Source organism: Taudactylus pleione, unplaced genomic scaffold, assembly GCF_031769625.1.
Source record: "Taudactylus pleione unplaced genomic scaffold, aTauple2 ptg000192l, whole genome shotgun sequence".
NCBI lineage: Eukaryota > Metazoa > Chordata > Amphibia > Anura > Myobatrachidae > Taudactylus > Taudactylus pleione.
The window spans coordinates 1,726,302-1,749,583 of NW_028284594.1; the positions used below are offsets into that span (position 1 = coordinate 1,726,302).

General features: G+C 42.7%; 1 protein-coding gene across 1 annotated transcript; it reads right to left on the reverse strand.

Annotated features, from left to right (window-relative positions):
- Positions 1–503: 503 nt before the first annotated feature.
- Positions 504–23,282, reverse strand: OSER1 (oxidative stress responsive serine rich 1). Its single transcript, XM_088476737.1, has 4 exons — positions 23,051–23,282; positions 7,582–7,705; positions 3,864–3,977; positions 504–2,071 (listed from the first exon to the last, which is right to left on the reverse strand). The coding sequence occupies exons 2-4, from the start codon at positions 7,656–7,658 to the stop codon at positions 1,387–1,389; spliced, it is 876 nt and encodes a 291-aa protein (XP_088332863.1). The 5' UTR covers positions 7,659–7,705; positions 23,051–23,282; the 3' UTR covers positions 504–1,386.

A 23,282-nucleotide genomic window follows, 5' to 3' on the forward strand; every position in this document is an offset into this window, starting at 1 on the left:
TTATTTTCAAATATGCATTCTGTAACATTTACCACAGTATAACTATCAGATTGAGAGCCTAATTGGTGGTTGTGGTGCAGTATATTGTAAGACATCCCTGTAGGTGTGTTTAAATACAATTAATGCAATATTCGGAATACATGATTGGTAGCCTGTGGCTCTCCAACTATTTTTGAACTAAGTATTCCAATAATTGCCAAAACTGATAAAACCGCTTACCTGATAACAGGTGAGAACAATCACCAATAATAGAAATCTTTCGGGTATTCAATGAGAACTTAATTTGAGATTCAAATGTCATCATCTCCCTTTTAAAGGAGTCCAGGGGGGGCAGCAAAACAACAATCATTCAAGCACCACATCATTCAATCTACATTCACTATCAAACTAAAAGATGATATTGTAAGAAATATAATAAAGTTGAATTAAAAACATTAAAAAAAAAAAAAAAAAAGAGAGAAGAAAATGTAGAATAACTAAGAAATAAGAAAAATCACTCATCATTAGACATTTGAACATTGTTATTTTACTGAATGTTTATTTGGCTAACATTAATCTACTGTGATTTAGCTTCAAGCTCCAGAACATTTCAATACACTGGCTGAAAGATCACTGCAACTGGGGAAACAGTCTAATCTTATTTTCAGAAATTATTCTCACTTTACAATGCAGAATCTAATGTCTCTAATTTTTAAACACAAAAGATTTATCTAATATAACCGACATTCATGTAACACTGCAAGAACATAATGATTTTACCATATAGCCATCTTTAAATAGGATCTGGACAACACTGCATGGAAATGGTTCCATTTCTTCCCCCAATGTGGTTCTATTTAGAGCATTTTGGAGACTTGCATATTTCAGACCTGGAAATAGCCCTCAAAACATAGAGAGGGCTATAGCAAAGGATCATTCATTACTACACTCCACTACAATTCATGGCAGCATGATTAATGGGTAGCAGCTGCTTGCATGCAACTTCATGGCTGGCTAGTGACACACAGGTAGAAGAGTCTTGTCTTGACACAGAATGCTGCCCACTTGTTCAGGTATGTTTAATAGTAAAAGCACACTTTACATTACTGAATTAATAACAATCTTGTTACCATACTTAGAGCCTTTTTTTCATAGCATATTAATGGGTGTAGAAGTTAGACCTGAAAACTCTTACAATGCAACACTTATTTAAGTGGCATGAATGCTGGTAGTTATATTGGGGAGCGATGCTTGCTACACTTGTGATTTAATAAAAATGTATGCAGAACACAGAGATGGGTTTTATTGTACACAAAATGGTGACAACTGGACAACAAAGACCAGAGAGCTTGATCAGTAACCAACATGCGGTTAATTTTCACCCATGCCTGTGTGTGAAACTGCAAGTCAGGTGTACATCATTTCTGCCATGTGTGACATTTTCTTTGGAATATACAGGTAGTATTCCATGTATCCAGCGAGGTCTTCTATTGTTACGTCGTCAACTGATGCTCTTGCTTGTTCTGAGCAGGAGCGTGGAGATCCAGAAGCACCGCTGCCTACGGTTTGAGTTCTGTTTTGTGAAGGCTGAGAGCATTCTTCCTTTACAGTCTTCTCACATTCTGTTAGCATGTCCCGTAAGCCAGAAAAGGAGTACACTTCCATGTTTTGCCAGTTATCGCACTGGCAGTCACTACCGTTGCAAGTACATTTTGCATCTGTGCCGAGCTCAGATACAGAGTGAAAATCCGAGGGAAGGCTTGCTTTTAAGCTTGTTCTGGGCTCCAAGGAAACTGAAGAACTTATCTTTCCTGTCTGGGAAGATGTCTCTGATGTAGACTCCCCAGACGGCTTGAGGCCAAATCTCATGTAGCCATTGGCACTAAGAGAAGTGCTAGGTGGATCACTTGCAGCTGGCCGGCTGATGGCAACACTTCCATCTACAGCATCACAAAGGCCCTTGTGCTTTAGTTGCGAGTTACAAGTTGTCTTTGTGCTGCAGTGTGTAAACTTTGGTGGGTGAAGAACTGGGGATTTAGAGCGTCTTCTACGTGGTGTTCTTCCAGCTCCTCTTGTAGTTTTTCTTGTCGATCTACAAATAAAAAGGGGGAAAAAAAAGAAGTATAAGTATATGGTACCTTACACGAGATGTCCACCAAGCTGCACATTTCGAACTTTCAGCAAAAGCAGTTTCTTGACAACTATTTTGATGGTGCAGTTGTTAGTCCCAGTCCTGGGAGCCACCTGCTATCACTGAGAATATGAGAAGCAGAAATTAGTACGGAAGTGAGGTGGGCCAGGTACAAGAAAGATGGGTTACCACGGAACATCAAAAATCTGCAACTGGAGGGATAGGCCCTGATGATACACCAGTATGTTATGATGCCCAGCACTCAATATAACAGTATAACTGTGATACAGTTTAAAAAGGAGCCATGCACAGACAGACGTTCTTTCTAACACAGGAGCCAAGCTAAAAGTATAAAGGATTTCAAAAAGTGCATCGTTTGTAGGGCCTTATTAACATGGTTTACCTGGATCACAAGAGTGATGCTTTCTAGGAGAGTAAACACTCTTACTGTACAGCATCAGTTTAGAAGTACAATCTACATTTACTGTATCAAACAAATCACAAGCATGCCAAAGTTCTACATGTTTTTTTGGGGCCAAACACTGTATATATATTGGTGTTCTTCCAGTCTCATTGAATCACTGAGTCAAGTTATCAGGTAAAAAGCTCTTAAAACACAAGTGTGTTTTCTGCATAATTATTAACCATTTATAATCAGTATATTTGGTAAGAAAATATCCCATATGTTGAAAATATTACCTGAATGAAACTAGAACATTACTCACTAGTGAACTAGTAATATTAATGTGTAGGTATGAAACCAGAAAGATAAATTGTGTAAAGAATTGCAAACGTGGCCCTGGTTATGGTAGGGTACTTTATAACGTAAACTACCATTTCAAAAATGTATTACTTCTTTAAAAGTCTAATTCATATAGGGGTAAATGTGGTAGCCTACGACTCGCAGGCATCGGCAAGATCCCGGCGAGTCTGGCTGATAGATTAAAGTGGCAATTAATCAAAAGGCAAAACCAGGTTGGTTTGGTCTTTTAAATGATTGCCACTATAAAACATAGGTCAGACTCGCTGCGATCTGGCTGATGCCTGCAAGTATCAAGCTATTCCCATAGTCATGAAGTAATGCACTAAACGCTGTAGGCTTTCCCCTCTCAAGAAAATAATTGGTTACAATTTACTCCTATGATGTAGACCCCTTCATGATATATATTCAGAGGGGTAATGGCTGAAGAAGGCTCTGAAATTCAAACAGAGGAAAGAAAATCAAACAGATCTAAGCTAAGGGCGAAAATGTCAACTTGCAGGCATCGGCGACAACCTTGGTATGTTTGTCCCATGTTTTAAAGTGGCAATAATTGAAAAGGCAAGACCAACCTGGGTTCTCACCGATGTCTGCAAGTTGTAGGCTATTACATTTATTGCAAAGAGTCAGACTATAGCATTGCCAAGGAGGAGGAATTATATGTAGGAAATGCTAATAAAGAAATACTAAATTTAATGTTTTAAATGCGCAAAAGTACATAGCAAATATAAAATATAAAAAGGTCAGTGACCATCATTTATCTGTCAAGCTGACATATTTTACAGAAAAATTTATTAATTGCTATCAGCCCCTGTCCCAGCGAAGCTACAATCTAGTTTTTTCCATCAAACACTCACGGACACAAATTAGGGCCCATTTCATAGGAGGACTATTAACCTGCAAGTATGTTTTTGGATTGTGGGAAATAACAAGGTAGCAGTGCTAACCACTGTGCTATGATGAAGTCAAAGTCACCATCAATGAAATCCTTACCCATGCCAGCTTTCCTTAAGGGGGCCCAAACCTTTAGACTTTGTGTCTTCTGAAGTTGTTCTTCCACATGTTCTTGTATTGCAGCCGTCAACCGCACACGAGGATGATGTGCATCTACAACACAAGCGACAGGTTAAGCCACGGCATCCCCAGGCAGCCAAGGGTCACTCATTTTTAGGTATTCTAAAGAGTTTACGAAAAACTATCCTTTATCTTTCTAGCTTTCACTTTATAACCCATGCGCAATATTCCTATACATTTATTTTATCACCATGTAATACTAAACAAAGTTTCTCTATAGATTAGATTGAGAAAAGCCATTTGGAATCCAGGAGGGGGTAAGCAGGATCTGTGACATGGCCAGATACGTTCACAGATACAAATAGAAAAAACTCCCATAGGTGTGGTGCCAGCAATTACATATTGTGGAAAGTCTCCGTACCCCCCCCCCCCCCCGCATTCTAGGCAGAAAGAGATCACATTTAATAAGTGCCTCTAAAATAATGATAAAGCTAAAGTCTTAGCTGCATACATTTGCATATGTATAAACCATGTCCCACTAATAGGATGCTCGTAACTCGTTAATGAGAATGCCAACACTGGGTCACATACGGCCAGTGGACAACATCAAGGGAGGAGTTTTTTTTTTTTTTTCCATCCATTGAAACTAAAGTATGATACTATCTCCTCTGCAGAGTTCTCTTCAGACTGTTTTTAAAGAAAAGGACTATTTAGGCCAACAACTGTTTCACCTTTATATTAATGCTGCCATATCATGCTCCTGGATTATGTGCTTCACACCCTGTTGCTGGATGTATTCCCCTCACTGTTTAATGCCCCAACATTAGTAACTCTTTCAGTCACTGGTCTCCTATTGCAATAATGATTACCATAACTAAAAAGGGGCAGGCCTTAACGCATGAGCTACGCCTATGTGGAAGCATTTGCTTTCAATATGTCAGTGTTATTCATTTAACCAGGCATTGTTCCTATGTTGCCAACCAGAGACATTTTTTTTTTTTTTTTTAATGAGATTTTGAAACAGGTTTTCAAAGTCTCATAAAAAAACAAAACAAAAAAACTTGGAAACACAGACCGTGAAAGTAGCATGTTTACAAATATAATGCTAACAGTGTTAAAACACTTTAATTAGCACCTTAACAGGTCGGCATCATGGTTACGAGTGTATCTAATAATTAAAAGAAGCTCTATATGTAAAGCTGACTCAAATGGTCTATTACGTTTAATAAAATAAACTGGTATTAAGTATTCACATTTCTTAACAAAAATTAATAAATAAGAAATATAAAAGTTGCACAGAAACATAATTAAAATAATAAATAAGATGGTAGAATAGAATAAATTAGGACTATAAAATACTCGCTGCAAACAATTTTATGTTCTAGGTCTTGACTCAGATTAGAGCCCCCAATTTATAGGACTCCAGTAAAGAGAACCTGTATTAAGATAAAGCCCACTGCACAAAATGTTTAACCTAAAAAGTAATAAGTCATTCACTACTCACACTGCCCAGGAAGAAAGCATAAAATCTATCTGTGGGCGGAATGCAATACACAATACCGTACTCCTACTAGTTCACAACCAGATCCTCTGTGCTCGAGGAGGGGGAGCTGTGAAATAGGATGAAGCTGTCCAGAAAGAACATCAGTTTGTCTGCGTATACAGATCAGACTTGCCTACTTTTGAAAAAGCATTTCTGGGACATTGTGAAAGCAACGTCTATGACCACAGCAGTGATCAAGTGGGCGTGTACTGCTACATCTGAGAGGCGTGTCATAACGTTGACTTACATCCTAATGTAAATGAGCACCAAAGCAGTTAGTAAGATCTATTTGTTGATTAAAACACACTGATACTTTTCAAGACTTGCTAATGTATTGCGTTTTTACAAGTGGTTCCAAATAAGAGGCCACGAGAAACCTTACATAAAGATGCATGTAGCCATAGGGACTCTGCTTGTGATGATAGTATTTTTCGCATCTCTTTAATCTGAGAATGCATCTTAGTTGCAATGTGATGCACTAGGACGCACCAGGAGACTGCACTGAATAATTTTATATGCGACACTTGTATATCTGTGTGCGACTGAGTCTCTGAATCTGTATACGAAATGCTATGCAGCATTTCCATGCCAAGGTCCGTGGTGCTTCGTATACAGACTCACTCGCACACAGATATACAAGTGTCGCATATCAAATTAATAAGTGCGGCCCCCTGGTGCATCTTCATGCAACGCATTGCGACTAAAGCTGGGCATGCACTGCCAGATATAATGCCTGTTATGGTGCATACATACGGTACGACCAGTCAGCGATAACTATATTGCTGACTGATCTCCCTGCACCTTCCCGGTGTGCTGGATAACCGATATCGATCATCCAGCACACCACCAACAATGGTGGTCACCCGCATACATAGTGAAAATATATAACCAGATAATTGTATAGTGGATGCCCAGTGTAAGTGACATTTTCAGGCCAAACGAGACTCTCGGAGCTAGCAGAGTCGCATGGGACCTTGCGGCTCACTCCCGCCAGGCATCTCGCAACGCATGGTGTATTGAGGCTAGATGTATGAGGATACATCTGTAGGAGTTTATTTGCAATGCTTTTATCATGTTCATGGCCAATATTTAAAAAGGTGATGCTTTTACTGCCTAGACTCGGCTAGTGCATTGCCCTTTTAATATTGCACATAAATAGTAAGTAGTGCTGGGTTTTACAACACGATGCTTCGTAAAAAAAAACCCTTATGCTGGGTACACACTATACAGATATATCTGCAGATCGAGTGATCTGCAGATTATGGTCGTTCATACCCACTGAACGGCCATCATCTGCTTCTGCCCCCGGGTCCCAGCGGCCAGGGGGCATTTCGGGGGTGTGTCCTGCCCCCTCCCTGCGGCTGCATGTGTACAGGCGGACTGCACAATGCCGGTACACACTTGCCGATGGACAGATATGTCTGCAGACATATCTGTCCATCGGCTGTGCAGCACAGTTATGTCTGTGAACGACGTCGTTCACAGACATATCGCCTTTACAGACTAGCCGACGGCCAGCAGATATATTGGCTGATCAATTGATCGGCCAATATATCGCCCAGTGTGTACCCAGCATTAGAGTTATACTGTGAAATAAGCCTTTGTTGGTTACAGAAAATACCTTGCATATATGCAATTACTTATCTTTTTACCAATGTCCATAAAAACGGTCTTTCAATTTATAAAAGTGCGGCTAGTGTCTGCCTACGTACTCAGTTGGACTGTTTTAGCTCTAATTTCCCTGGCATTTCATACACAACATTTTGTATTTATTAATTACGTTTAAAATGATGTAAACATCGTTAAATAGCTAATATGATCAGAGTCATGGAGTACTGAGTATCCATAAAAACCTTATTGGTGGAGACCAGAATTCTCGGAATCAGAAAAATAAGTAAAAACCACAACAGGAAGTGTGTGGTTGAAGCTTCTTACAGATATGACAGTTTGATTATTGCCCACCTTTAGGATTCTAAGTGGTGAGTATAGGTGCACAGCAACTTTAAATACATGGCATAATATTTCTGCCTTCCTTGTGTATTCAGTAAGAGCTTCAGCAGTGAATGGACAACTATAGAAAACGAAAGTAATAAGCAGGTTGGAAGACTCAATCATATGAAGTAAAATTACAGAGCAGAACTCTGGGCAGCTCACCCTTCCGCATCTACGCGCAGCTTTTTAAACGCACTCTGAAGATTTTCTTCATCTCCATCTTTGGCTTCAGACTCCATCACTGACTTGTGCAGGCAGATGTGAAAGCAAGAACTGTAGTTGAAATCTAGAATAAAACACCAAGATGATTGTAGGAAAACAAAGACATCTTTTTTTTATGTAGACTACGATATAAAAACTCTTTATTTTTAGTCTTCTTATCTGTTTCTCACCATGGGTGTGATGTAAAGTAAAAATAGAGAAGGTCTTATAAGGTGAATTCTTCTAGTTTAAACTGGTAGCAGACAAATGCCCTTTCACAAACCACTGCCCAACTTATGACTTGCTTTGACACATGCCTGTACCTTTAATATAACTTAAAGGGGCTATCCACTATTGGTTTAATCGCAAATGCACCATTTACAACAGAGAAAATGTGTGTAAAAGCTAAATAGACACTCCTCTTCATTTTTATTGCCAAACGCAAATTCTACTTATTTGTGACCTGCATGTCCCACATGTAGAAAGTCAGACTATACGTCCCTGGCACTTTGCACAGTTTTCTGCATCTTAAACTATTTTTTTTTTTACTTTATTACTGGATTAGCCCTCACAATCCAATAATTGGAAAGAGGACCAAGTCTTTCCATGCAGCATAAAACAAAATTTGTTGAAGCTGAAAGTGTTGGCTCTCTTGCTAATTGGAGTGCACTGTCCAGAAATGACACCACATAGACCACTACCATCCATTCACCTGCAATAACCATACTTATGACGGTATTCAATTAGTTTCGTACCCGCGATAAAGTTGTGCATGCCGGACTTTGCCCACATTGTGTATTTTAGCCGCGGAAACTTATCGTGCGCGTCTCCGCTATTCGCCCTATTCAATTCCAAAAGACGCAAAAACTGCGACACGAAGTCAGAACAGGCGGAAAGTGGTGTCAGAATCGGAGAAATCAGCCTGTACCCCCTGAAAAGATGCAGAAACATTGGGGATCAATGTAGTAGTGCCCGATCAGCCCTAATAAAACTGTTTGGGGTACTTAAGTTGGTACAATTGCCTCTTATTAGCGTCTTTGCACAAGTGGTGAAGAATGCCGGGAGTGGGGCTCCCGGCGAAGGATTTCGACGCCTATCATTAGACCCCTGCCGGAATGAGACAGTCAGGAAGCCGGCAGTCGGCATTTCAACTGTCGGCTTCCTGACTGCATCCCCCTGAAAATGGGTGCATGCATCTTTTAATGTCTGTAAAGTGTAGTTTTAATAAAAGTAAATTTCCTCCCTCATAAAAGCACCTGCAATTCCAAAAACACTTGACCCCTTATTTCGCTAGTTTGCGAAGTTGTCCCCCCACTTTGTGCTTTTTCACCCCCAAATTCAAAGTAATTTTTTGGGGTGTTCTTGTTTTTCTGAAATTTTTTGACGCAGTTGTCCTTTGGGGGGCTCTTCCAAGGGTTCTGAGTGGTTTCCCCACCTTTGCACCCCAAAACATAAAAAATTGCACTTTTTTTCTCCTGCGATTCAGAGGCGAACCTTTTTCGCCTATTACATTGCCCTGACTTTCCGCGTACGCGAAAAAGCGGATGGAATGGAATACGGAGATAAGTTTCCGACAGGCGAAAAGTCGCAACTGGCGATACTTTTTCGCGGATGTCGGCTTTTCACGTCTAATTGAATAGGGGCCTAAGTGGGGAATTCAATTAGCAGCATTAATTTACAGCAGGTGAAAAAGGGATGTTTTCCTTGCCTGATAAATTAATGTGTTAACGCACGTTAGCCCATAGAATCCGGGTCAACACGGTCACGGGCTGCCTTTGGTTCTAATTGTATAACTCCGCTGCTTCAATTAGTCTGCAGTAAATTACACATTTTACTTTTTTCAACTTTTAGATTGCCAATGAACACTGTCAATTTGCCAATTTGGTAAGTTTTGGCATTCTTATTTTTCCAAGTGACATGACCATAAAACATATGTACAACCTATACATTTATCACTATTTCTTCAAGGTTTTTTGTTTTTTTGCATATTGTGCATGCGTGAGATGTCTAGACTGGAACAATTGCACTAAACAAGGTTTGTTTATTGTGCAACTCTACCAGCTTGAGAAAAGGCCATTTGTGCCTGAAACATTGGACAATAAACAAACCTTGCTTAGTGCAACTGTTCCAGAGGGATTTACCGCCGGCCAAGAACGCACCCACTGACAAAGTACACTGAGCGACGAAAGGCGTGAAACCACCAAGGAACAAGTAAGCCGCTGAGCCATGTAATAGCAGTGCGCAGTTCTCACCTTGGGCCTTTGCAATACCCTGGAAGCAGATTGAGCACTCCCCAGGAGGGCTGCAGTCAGTGCCTAGTTCCCAGAAAGTGGCAATACAGGGGTTATCATGTATGGAGAGAAGTGGTAATACTCAGCATATGAAATAGGTTGCTGTCCTCCCCTGTTATAGCAATAACATAAACCCCAGTGAATCCACCATCACGGAGCATGACAGGGGAAGGAGATCATGTTTAAAACACCCACCATCCAATCATGTACAGTTTATGGGTGCAACATATCCGTCTGAAGCAGGCGTCCCGTCTATATTCAGACGCCTCAAACAAACATGAAAGTCAGGCTACATGCCCATGACACTGCCATGAGCCGTATCTCTCCATGGTCGCCTCCTTGATACACCGATTTCATGTTAGGCTACATTCACTTCAGATTCAACTCACATGGAGCTATTTGCTCATGTGGACGCATGTGGACAGTCTGTTACAAATTGTGAGATACATCCACGTCTTCTTTTGCGTCTGACTCAGAATGGATCACAAAAATATATTTTTTTGGATTTCATTTTCAGTTTCCTTTGCAACTACTGGATATTCTGCATGTAAGCACTATTGTGTTTGAGGCGTGTGTTGGATATGTAGGTTGTGGAAGATGCACATAAGTTATGTTAATGAATTTAAAGTGCATACTAAAATATATGCAAAAATATACTTGTTTTTCATAATCAATCTAATTTATTTTTGCTCAGAGCATATTTTTGGTTTGCAATACTAGACAAGGTAACACAGAAACAAAATATGGTGATAGATTATTTAAAGGACAGATGTAACAGACCTGTGGCTACTGGTCTAAGAGTACAATTCAATTCGGCATGATGCGTCACCGAAAAACACTGCTGCTCAGCTACACGCATATAGCCCGATTCTGAGGGGGTCACAGTTGTGGCCACTTTTCTGTTTGGTGGCAGATGTATGTTTACAACATTATAGTAGTACAGAAAACTGCCTTTGTATAGTAAGAATCCATTCAACTGCATGTGGAAGCCTATCCTGCCCACCGCACTTACTACTGCAGCAATCATTAGTATCTGGACACCAGCCCCATGCTGGGTACAAAAGCTTCATCTGAATTAGACGTCACATCATTATCCGCACGTTGAGAATGAGTATGGAAGCCGGCCAACATGTCCAACACAGAGTTCTGTCTATAGGCTGATCGATCCATAAATATGAGTGATCTCTGTCCGTGTGGTTGGTTACCTCATCCAGTGCATGCACAGAAACAGATCTCTTGGTCGAACGCGATACGCCGAAATTTACGAGATCTGTGCGCATTGAGACTTGTGTGCAACTTAGAATCATCCCCATAGCCGCATCACTACCATTTGCTGTGTATCTCTGAGTTGAGAGGAATAGATGTCGCTGGCCGTGATGTGCATCCAGAATGGCACATCGCATTGAATTGTCTATTAAGATGTGTATGGCTGTATAAGATTTTCCATCTCCGCTTGTTGAAGTCACAGAAAATGATCTATTGCCACAATTTAGCAATAAATGTTTGCCAGGATCACTAACCAGTTTTAGGGCCTCCTGCTCATGTGCGAGCTGGATTACACAAGTTTAGTTTAATTGGAGATCCATACTTGGAAGTGCAGTTCCACCTTCAAGTAAACAATGAATAGTTCATCTCGGGGACTTCTCAAATGGGGAGAACAGAAAGAAAGTAGCTTTCATTTCAGCTGATGCAACAAATTGCTGAGACAGACCAGAGTGTGCTAGAAGCTCCAGAGCAGAGAGTGACACCCCAGTCAGGAAATAGGAACTGCATGGGTTGTGACAGGTGCAGGGTGCTAGAATGAACACTAAAGACTCATCGGAACGATAAATCGCTGAAGTAGTGTGTACACTCTATGTGCGCTTCCGCGTCATCGTCCATCGCATCTTCTGATTTTCCCTACATGCAACTCAATCTGTCAATCTCGTTAACAATTCCGTGCAAACCGTGCAGTGTACACACTCTACCAGACCAGGCGACTGATTTAACCACCAAACAATGCACGACAATGTTTGGTCGTTCGGTAGATTGCACAGTGTGTATGCACCATGGCATCGTTTGCAAGCCGTCTAGCGTGTACCTAGCTTAAGGGGTATATTTACTAAAGTACAGATTTTTAGAAGTGGAGATGTTGCCCAGAGAAACCAATCAGATTCTAGCTATTATCTTCTAGAAGGTGCTAGATAAATGTTAAGTAGAATCTGATTGGTTGCTATGGGCAACATCTCCACTTCTAAAAACTCTCACTTTAGCGAATATACCCTTAAGAATGTGTTTTCCATTCAATCTTCTATTGTACTAAATCTGACCACAATGGCTGAGAGATAATCTCTCAGGAATTCATCACTGATTCTGCTAAAATAAATAAATAAAATCATTCTTTAGTCTTCCTTATCTACACCAGAAGCCACCTGGTTGCTTGACCAAAGTAGTCCATTTGGGCCAAATGACAGGATCAAGTTAAATGCTGACAACACGTGACAATGCATAAACTGACATATACACTCATGATATCACATTGCTAAACTAGTATCAAGCACAACAGGAAAGCTCAGTCACAGTGACTCACTGCTATAACACATACCACTTTCCTTAGGTAATTCTAGTTGCCATTATGTAACGGTGACAAGATAATAGTTGGTTTCTACTCAGATTGCTGGAGAATGTATTAAACTACTTGTAGTCACATCTTGTAGTACGAGTTGCAGGTAATACAATTCTCTCATGTCTCAGGTCCGCTAGACATACACAGAAACCTATAATGTAATTCACACAGTCCAACTTGCCGATCCATGTTTCTCCTAGAAAACTAAGGGCCCCCATGGTACGATTTTTTTAAACAATTGTGCAGTTTTCGACCAATTGGAACGACATATCGTTTAAAAAGTGACGTGTGTGGACATCATAACGATGCCGATGCGCACTCCCGCTGTCGTTGATTGTGGTCGCTGATCTCTTGAACACGCAGAAAGATCTCGACCTGTCGTTCACGATATGCCACACATCTGTGTGTATGCACGGTGAACGATGTGATGGCCGACACAGATGCACACACGGATTAGGGAGTTCCGTGATGCATGCATCTGTGTGTAAAAAAATAAGCACAGATGCACGGACGGATCAGCGAGATCCATCTGTGCTTCGGTGTTTAAAAAAAAAAAAATTAATAACCTGTGGAATAACCCCCCCCCCCCCCCCTCCATAACCAGCACCAAACTTTTTCTAGCGGGGTGGTGGTCGTTAATACCACAGCCAGGGGAACCCTTTCACCGGGTCCACTAGCAAAGCATTACCCCTAACTGCTAGTCAGCCCAACCCGGGGATCCCTGGGGAGTTGGGGACCCCCCCTAATAAAGGGGTCCCACTCTCCAGGGCACCCTAGGTTGATAGCCCGGGTATATCCCCGGCACCCCTGGAGCGGTGGGTGCCAGGTTGATTATTTAGTGTGGTGCATTTGAAAGTGTTAAAAATATTGTGTTTTGCTGTGGAACTACAGGTCCCAGCAAGCCTCCCCCACATGCTGGTACCATTTTGCATCCTCTTCTCCAGTAGAAAATCCATAGGTACCTGTAAAAAAAAAATTCTATGCACACCACCCCCTATGCGTGGATCACGTTCCAAAGTAGGCATCCATAGGGCTGGGCATAACAACAGACTTGGGTTGACTAGCATTACCACCCCCCCTCACTAGAAAAAGTTCGGTGCTGGATATGGAAATTACAGGGGAACCTTATGCATTTTTTTCCCTGTATTTCCAGAACCAGGACCGGATCAGAGCCCATTGCTAAATACAGGGGACCCCTACTTCGTTTGTCCCCTGCATTTTGGCAACCAGGGCTGGTTCTAAATAGCCCGATGCTGGTTATGCTTAATACTGGGGACCCCTATGTCGTTTGTCACCTGTAATTAGCACAACCAATACTGGGTCTAAAAAGTCCGGTGCTGGTTGTTCTTTTGGTGGGGGGGGGCACTCAGTATTATTATTTTTTTTCAACTTTTACACAGGTTATTTATTTATTTATTTTAAGCACAGCTGGATCTCACTGATTCGTCCGTGCATCTGTGTCTATTTTTTTCTTTTACTAACAGATGCATGTATCACGGATCTCCCTGCTATCGCACACGATCTAATGAATATGCAAATCATTAGATCATGCATGATAGATATGGTGTACATCGTGCAGCTTTTGCTGCACATCGTGCACTGGAGCTGCCAGGGAGAGTTCAAGGGAAATCGTTAACTACATCGTACATTCTGTACCCACCTTAAGACTGTACTTGATGCTAAAAATGTTTCCAGATTTAGGATATGATGTCTATAGCAAGCATTGTTAGACTCTACCGTCTCTGATGAAAGGCTCTTTATTAGCACACTATTAGTAAATTAATTATTACAATGGACCCGTCAGTGAAGTTTATTTATGGAGGAAAAATATACAGATTTGTTTTTAAGTGTTCTAACTGTACCCCCAGAAGAGGGACTACATTATCGTGTGCACAATCACACAGAAGGTGGCATTAGCCGCTGTAGCCTATGGGCTACACCGCTCACTATTATCCGGCGGAGGGATCCGCCGGAACCCTCCCTGGCTATGGCGAATGTGCAGTCCGCGGGACTGCGCATGAGCCCCACCCCCTGCACTGGCTGGCAGCTCTCCGGAGACAATGCACGGACGGGCTCCTTTCGGAGTCCGTGTCCCTGCATGGGTCGGATGATACATCCGGCCAATAGTATCGCTTTTTGCAATGCGATCATGGGTGTTACTGGCATGCCCTGATCGCATTGCAAAAGCGATCCTTGATAAATGGGCCCCCAAGAGTGAAAATTACAGAAGTGATAATGGGCGAAAAACTAAAGAGGTCACAGGAGGAATATGAGAGAGAATTAAGAAGATTTACAATCTACAGAATAGTAAACTCTACTATCAGACTTTGCAGTATCTTCAGACTCAATAGGTAGAGCCCTAAAATAAGAATAGAATAAAAAATATATGGAGAACATTTTTGTTTCTTAAAGACAGTATGTAGCACATTTAACTATGAACAAACCTCAAACTTTCTACTTTGTTCACTATTAGGGGTATTCAATATGGGTGCGATAACATCGTTTTTTGCGTTAATATCGCACTTTTTAACGTTTTTGCGTTAATATCACTTGTTTTAGTTTTACACCGTATTCAATTTCAAAGACTTAGCGCAGTTTTGAAAAGTCTTTGATAAAAAAACGGTGATAACTTTTCACCATTGAATAGGTGTCGAAAAAAAGTGCAGAATTGGGGTTTAGGGGAGCAGGCTTAAAAAAAAAATAGCCTGCACCCCTGAGATTGACATTTAAAAAGAACTGTGTCAAAAAAAGTTTAAAAAAAAAATAGGGGCACCCCAAATAATTTATTTAAACATTGGGGTGCAAAAAAAAAAAAAAATGGGAAAAAATTGTTAAACAATAGGGAAATAGGTTCAGGGCTATTCTGCAAGTATGCAGCAGGTGTTTTCTAGAATCGAATTATAGTGGCAGGTGCACAAATGCAGAATTTTTAAAAACTTACTTTAGGGACTTAAAAATATGCTAGCACCCATTTTCATGTACCCCAAATTTGATGGGACCACTTAAAAAAACAAAAAAAATAACCTAAGTGCTCTTCTGCATCACTTCTTCAATGTCGGGAAAAAAGCACCTGCTGCGGCTATTTAAATCCCCGACTTTCAACTAAAGGCTAAAACGGGGGTATCCATAGTGTTCCCCCATGTTTTTACAACTTTAGGGGGGGTCTTACAATTATTTTAAGGAAAAATTCGTAACTTTATGCAAATTCAACTTCGGAGTTTCCCGTTTTCGTTAATTTTATTTTGAATACGGGGATAAGCGGGAGCGCGCACCATACGTTTACGCAGAAAAAAACTCCGATATGAAACGTTAACTTTGCCAGGGAAGTTAACCTCTCATATTGAATACCCCTCTGTGCATTTAATCCAGAGGAAAAACTGAACAGTTATATAAGGATCATAGATCCCTATGACTAACCATCTTCGTTCACATCTAAAAAACAAAACAAAAAAAAAACGTTAAACATAGGCATCCAGTTTGTGTTGTGCAATTACAGTGCTGTTGATCCATTTAATGAGGTCTGGCAGCATTACAGTATTTGCTAGCAGTGTTCAGGCCACAAGTCAGGAGATCTCATTAACACTTCAGTGAAGGCTGGATAAGTGTGCACATCTGCTGCTTTTGTTGCAGATCGCGTTGCTGGTTCAGCTGAGTGTTCATACAGATTTTTGGCCACACATAGAACTGTGAACAGCCTGGATTTGCTAGGGAGAAAGGGATTCGCAAGCCTAACACATGCTATCCTTTATAATGCTAGCCTATATGCTGGACCTTTTTTAATAACCTCTAAAAACAAAGCACCAAAAATATGGTGCATGAACGGCAAGGGTCTACATGGTCCTGGAAATATGAAGCCAAAAAGATAAAGAAATAAAAATAGCACAAAAGTTCAGAAAGACCAAAAGCCATGTCAATGCCAGACCAGGGCCAGTATACTAAGGTAAAGTCATAGTCAAGGCAAGGGGCCATATGTAATATTAAGTACCACTGTTTCTGTGATTTAGATGCAAGATTTAGGGCCGGATTCAATTACCGGATACATTAGTTTTTTCCGGGGAGATGTAAGGGCAGCGGTGTGACTATCTGAAACGTCCCAAGGATGATCTAGGGAGCACTGCTGCATAGATTAAGGCTAGCAGAAAAAAAGCTCAGAGGGCCAGACCAAATGTTTCCAAGGGCCTTATACGGCCCCCTGGCAGGAGGTTCCCCATTCCTGATCTACAGTGTAACACCAGTGGCTTCGGCAAGAATTGTCTGTGGTAACAGACAAGCGACACTGGCTGAAACAACATCCACATGCAATGCAGGAAGTACCAGACCCATACTCAGCAGGTCAGTGAAGCATTCTTTAGCTTCCATGGGCATGAGTAGAAGACCCACCAGAGGGCCCCTGTTAACACTACGACACCAACCTAACCTGAGCTTGTGACGTCGCTAATTGGACCCCAAAGGCTGGCAACTTCTGGTGTGGTCCTAGGAGTCACGTTTCCAGTTGTTTCGAGTTGATGGTAGGGTTCGGGTGTGGCGCAGACTCCAAGAGGCCAAGGACCTTAGTTGTCAACAAGGCACAATGCAGGCTGGTGGTGCGTTCACTTGGTATGGGTTGGGTCCGTTGGTCTGCCTGAACACGTCATTGACCAGTTTTGCAGGCCTTCGTGGAGTTCATGTACCCCCACAATGATAATGCTCCATTCATCGCTCCCAAATTGTCCAGAATGGTTAGAGGAGCATTCTGGAGAGTTCCGATGAATATTGTGGCCACCATACTAGCCCGACATTAACCCAATCCAACATTTATGGGACGTGGTGGAGAGGTGCATTTGCACCGATCCTGAACCTACAATTGTCATGGAGCTGTGGGAGGCAATTCAGATGGCATGGGACAATATCTCTCCAGAGGTCTTCTGTCCACTTGTGGAATCTATGCCACATTAAGTTGCTGTACTTCTCCAGGCTTTAGTGGGTCCTACATTATACTAGGCATTTATCTCATGACTTTTGGCACTTCAGTATGTAGTGTTCACGGCAGACCGGGCACTCCCGAAAAGGCGTGGCTGACCAGGGAGGGGGCGTGTTTTCTGTGACATCCCCAATTTGTCACTGTTAAGGGCATTCCCAGCACTTATGGATGTGCTGGGCTTCTCTCAAACTCTCCCCTTACTGTGAACAGATCTACTCATCCGGTGACAATCGGAAATTACAACGTTTCCCACCTGTGGGGCACTGGAGCCCGTGGGCGGGGACAGCGTAGGACAGGTTGCTTCAGGAGGGACGGCATAGGACAGGCTGTTTTGCCACCTCAGGAGGGAGCGAGCAGAAATGTGAAGCAACATTTGAATTGCTCCGTCGGGCGCCCATTAGTTAACACAGCCTTAAAAAGAAAAAAAAAAAAAAATATATAAATTCCACATTAGGGGCATGTTCAATTCGACGGGAAAAGTCGAAAAGTCCCGTACTTTTCGTCGTCATCGCTGGTTTTGCATGCGGAAAAGTATCGCGCTTGTCCCCGTATTCAATTCCAAAACAGCGAAAAATCCTGTCAGATTTGGGAAATCAGCCTGACAGCCCCCAAAAGATGCACTGACATTGGGGATCACTATAGATACCCCTGACTAGCCCTGCTGAAAGTATTTGGGGCACTTAAATGCTCTCAATAGCTGCTAATTAGCATCTTTGCAGAAGTGGTGAAGAATAGCATTTAGCAGGTTTTTTTTGCAGGAAATAAGTAGTGCCAGCAAATTTGGGGTACATGAAAATGGTGTTAGCATATTTTGAAATTGCTAAAGTGAAGTTTTAAAAATCTATAAAAATCCACCTGCCGCAAACACCCGAGACCCCCCTGAAATATATTTTGCTAGTTTTTAAGTTTGTCCCCCAACTTAGTTTTTTTTTTTTCGGGGTGTTCTACTTTTTTTGACATGGTTTACCTTTGGGGGACTGTCCCAAGGGTGCATGGTGGCTCCCGAAAGTTTGCACCCCAAAACCCCAATTCTGCACTTTTTTTCGACAAGTTTCATAGGCGAATCTTTTTTGCCTATTTCAATGGATTGACTTTCCGCACCGGCAAAAAGTCTTTGGAATTGAATATGGGGAAAAGTTTTCGCCTGGCGAAATTACGTCACCAGCGAAACTTTTCAGCAGAAACTGACTTTTCGCACCTAATTGAATAACCCCAATAGTGTTCAAACTAGTCGCAATGAATAAGAATTGCATCACTGGGGCCCGTGTTTTGTAGAAAGATATCAGTACACAAAGGTCAAAGGGGCAATTTGTTGTTAAATGATGGCCAGCAATAGGCGCAGTCTTAAATCAGTAAATTCAATGACCGTAAGAAAACTTGTGCAAATATTGTCTATGTTTAACGTCATTCATTAACATTGCATTGGCCGCTAGTTACCTGCGGGTGGGAAAAATTGCGGTATAGCGATTACTGCCTGTGAATGGATGCCGGGCGCATGGAGATGAGCGCTTTAGGGCAGCACGGCGTCTCCATAAGTGCCAGGCACGCCCCCAAGAGTGATGAAACGTAAAAACGTCTTAAAGGCACGCTCCCTTTTCCCGTGGTCACGCCCCCCTTTTCGGTGTGCGCCAGAGTGCCGTTTCTCTAGGCCCGGCGCCGGACCTAGAGTGAACACTAGGCTATATGTCGTTACGAAGCGGCATATCGTCCCGACATTATTCCAGCGTGTACCTAGCTTCAGGCTCATACAGTTCTGAAATTAGTCCATGGGGTCAATTCAATTCAACGCGAATTGAATCGCACCGGGAAGGAGCTCCCGAAGCTATTGAATTCAGCGCACTTATGTCGGAGAATACCCATTCTCGCACCTTAAACATGGTGTTTAGTCACGAGAACCAGCATTCTCCGACATACGTGCCTGGCGCGATGCGGTTTCCGCCGAGCTAAGGGTAGGAAACAGCATTGCACCAGCAGTTTTGTCGGATTTCTGCTCGCACTCCTGGATGAGTGCGAGAAGAAATCCTTCAGTCGGGCTTAACAGCGCTCATAATTGAATAGCACCGGGAGCTCCTTGCCGGCGCTATTCAATTTGCGTTGAATTGAATTGAGCCCAATGTTTACAAATTCCTGCAAAAGTAACTAAACCTACAGATTATAATAATACCGTGTAAAAAAACACTAAGGAAATTGTAATAGCATACAACACAAGAGCAAACAGAAAGCCATTTTTGTATTTAAAGCTGCACTACCAAATACAGATTTTTCCCAGTGCTCTCCCAGCCTAATGTCAGAAGGGTTGTGATCATAAGGAGACTGGGGCTTGTGAATGGTCCTCATGCCAGTCCAATGTCATAATAGTACCCAAAGCTGTGGGAAAATTGGCAGTCACCAGTGCTCCAGTTACCCAGACAATGATCACTGTACACCACATACTTTGAGCGGGAGGTAGCTGAAATGCCGGCTGTTGGAATAACCCCGCTCAGAATGCCAGCGCTGGAATCCCGACGGTAAGTAGTGGGGCTAGGGGGAAGGGTTAGGCAATAGTGTCTGGGTTAGGGTTAGCCACTAGGGGGGAGGTTAGGTTTAAGGGTAGCGTTTGGGTACCTACTGGCCATTGCGTTTACTACAACCCTTTTTCTTTCATAGATGCTTTTTAAGCAGCTCAATCGCCAACATATAAACTCATGTGTTTCTAAGAGAATGCAGCACCTTCAGCCACATACTAAATTTACAACATATGGTTGCCCACTAACCATTACATACTATACACATATTCCCATTAACCCTTCTCAGTCACCCACATTTCCTTCCATCTCACAAGCAGGCCACTCCATAAACGCTTGTTTAGTCCACACTGCTACTCCATCACGCCACCTATTCTAAGCAATCAAAAGTTCTTACCTATATACACACACAACATCCCCATTTCACCAAACTTCAACCAATCCATATGCCCCATCTTACAAAAAGTTTTGAACCCTTCCAAAATGACCCCATGTAACCACCAGTTATTGCCTTACCTTGCAAACAATCCATTCACATAATGCCCGCTCTCCCCACCAATCTCATGTCACAACTAGCAGTCGTACCCTCCACAAAACTCCTGTTTTAACACTGCCCATGGGCTACATCTCTTACTGTAGCTCCACTGATATTTCCAGGTAAGTGATTTTTCCCTCTTAGCCAACAGGTCTAATCATTGGGGGTAATTCAATTCAACACGATGTTGAATAGCCGCGGAAGGAAGCTCCCTCAGCTATTCAATTCACCGCGCTATTTGGGCGCGCTAAGGATTTCTTCTCGCACCCCCCTGGGGATGGTCAGAGATGGCCAGTTAACAAGGGTGTTAAGGCGCGATAGGAGCGATAACCGGCATTCTCCGACCACACAGCGCACTGAATTGCATAGCTCCGAGAGCTCGCTCCCGACACTCTGCAATTTGTGTTGAATTGAATCACCCCCAGTCAGACCTACAACACTTAGGGGCATATTCAATTTGAAGCGAAAAGTCAGTTGCCGGACTTTTTGCCGTCATCGGAGGTTTTCAGGTCGAAAAGTTATCGCGCTAGTCCCCGCTTATCCCCGTATTCAATTCCAAAACAGTGAAAACTGAAGCCGGCGATAACGAAATCAGCGAAAAAGTGCTGTCATTTTTGGGGAAATCAGCCTGACAGCCCCCAAAAGATGCTCTGACATGGGGGTGCACTATGGGTACCCCCAAATAGCCCTGATAAAGGTATTTGGAGTCTTTAAATGGTCTCAAGAGGTGCTATTTAGCGTCTTTGGGAAAGTGTTTTAGAATAGCATTTAGCATCCTCTTGGGGGAAAAATAAGTAGTCCCATCAAATTTGGGGTACATGAAAATGGGTACTAGCAGATTTTAAACTTGCTAACGTGAAGATTTAAAAAAAGTGAGAAATCCACCTTCCGCAAGCACCTGCAAACAAAAAAATACCTGGGGCATACTTGGGGTCCCCCCCTCAGTCTATTTCGTTAGTTTTAAAGTTTGTCCCCCATTTTTTTTTTGCCTCCAAAATGAAAGTACTGTTTTTGGGGTGTCCTGTGGAACTTTTTAAAAATAAATTTGACACAGATTACCTTTTGGGAACTTTCCAAGGGGTGTAGGGTATTTTTTGAAGTTTGTACCCGAAAACCATAATTCTGCACTTTTTTTCGACACCTATTCATAGGCGATACTTTATCGCTGGGTTCGAACCACTGACTTTCCGCACCGGCGAAGTCGGAAAAAATTAATATGGGGATAAGTGGGAAATGCAAAAATGATGTCATCTGCGATAAAGTATCGCCGATAACGGCTTTTCGCAGCCTTACTTAATATGGCCCTATGAGGTAACATAGCCACAGGGAGCTCAGGACATGCTAGTCCTCTTACCATGAAGGCTGTGCCTTGATAAGGACTGAGAGGACATTACACACTGGACACATCTCGCAAGGCACCTTCGCCTCGCCCACCACAAGCACCTTCACCTCGCCCACCCCACAAGCACCTTTGCCTCACACAGACCGAATAAAAACACAGCAGGACCAGGTCCCCTCAATAAAAGTCCTATTTCAATAATGAACAGTCTACACTACATCCTCCTCCCATATCTCCACGGAGATTTGTAGGTAAGGGCATTTTCCCTCCTAGCGAACAGGTCTAATCAATCAGGCCTATAGCTAAAAGAGCCGCAGGGGCCCAGGAAATGCTAGTCCTTACCATGAAGCCCGAGCCTTGATAAGGACTGAGAGGACAAGACATACCGGGCACATCATCTCACCAGGCACCTTCGCCTCACCCACCCCACAGGCCCACCATTATTATTACATTTTATTTATAAGGTGCCATAAGTGGTCCGCAGCGCCGTACATACGTCTTCAGTAGGACAGTACAGGGTACACAGAACATTACAATACAGTAACCAAAATATAAACATTAGACAAGTAACAATTAGCAACACAATTCACCATATACAAAACAGGTGGGAAGCTGAAGGCTGTCATTGAAGAGGGTAATAAGACACTTGGGATGAGGACCTTGCTCCTAGGTGCTTACAATCTAGGGGGTCAATCCAATTAACCGCGAAGGGTGCGAGTTGCAATGGCGTTAAAACGCCGGCAACGGACCAGCATCTCGCAGCCCGCTCTTGAGCCCAAATTCACGGAATTTTGCTTGCAGCTCTATGGGGCTGGGAACAAAATTCAGCGCATTCGGGCTGCCGTAAAGTGCGCCCACTGCCAGGATGACTCGCAAGGACTAGATAATCGCGGCTAATTGGATCGACCCCTCACTCTACATCATCTCGCACACCCCACAGGCCCACCATCTCGCACACCCCACAAGCACCTTTGTCTCGCCCACAGACCAAAAAAAACCACAGCCAACCACCCCCAGGTCACCAACATCTATTAAACCCTCAATAAAACTATCACAATAGTAAATGGCCCGCCACATCCTCCTATCGTATATCCAAGAGATATGTAGGTAAGGGCTTTTTTCCTCCTAGCGAACAAATCTATTCAGTCACACCCATAACGCTGAGAGGTAACACAGACACCAATTAGTCCTCTTACCATGGAGGCCGGGTGCAGGCACCGGGAGGAGCACACACCAGCAGCTCGGTAACACTCGTCGTTTGCGCACAGCACTCAGCGGTGACTCGGCAGCCCCGCTACGGGTGACGTCACCCACCAACCGATCCGCTATAGAGACGTGAGAAAACACTGGCTAGAGCGCCCAACCTCTGCAGCGCGTGAGTGCCGCGTCACATGATCAGCTTGCGTGTCACGTGCGACCCTTCGGTGG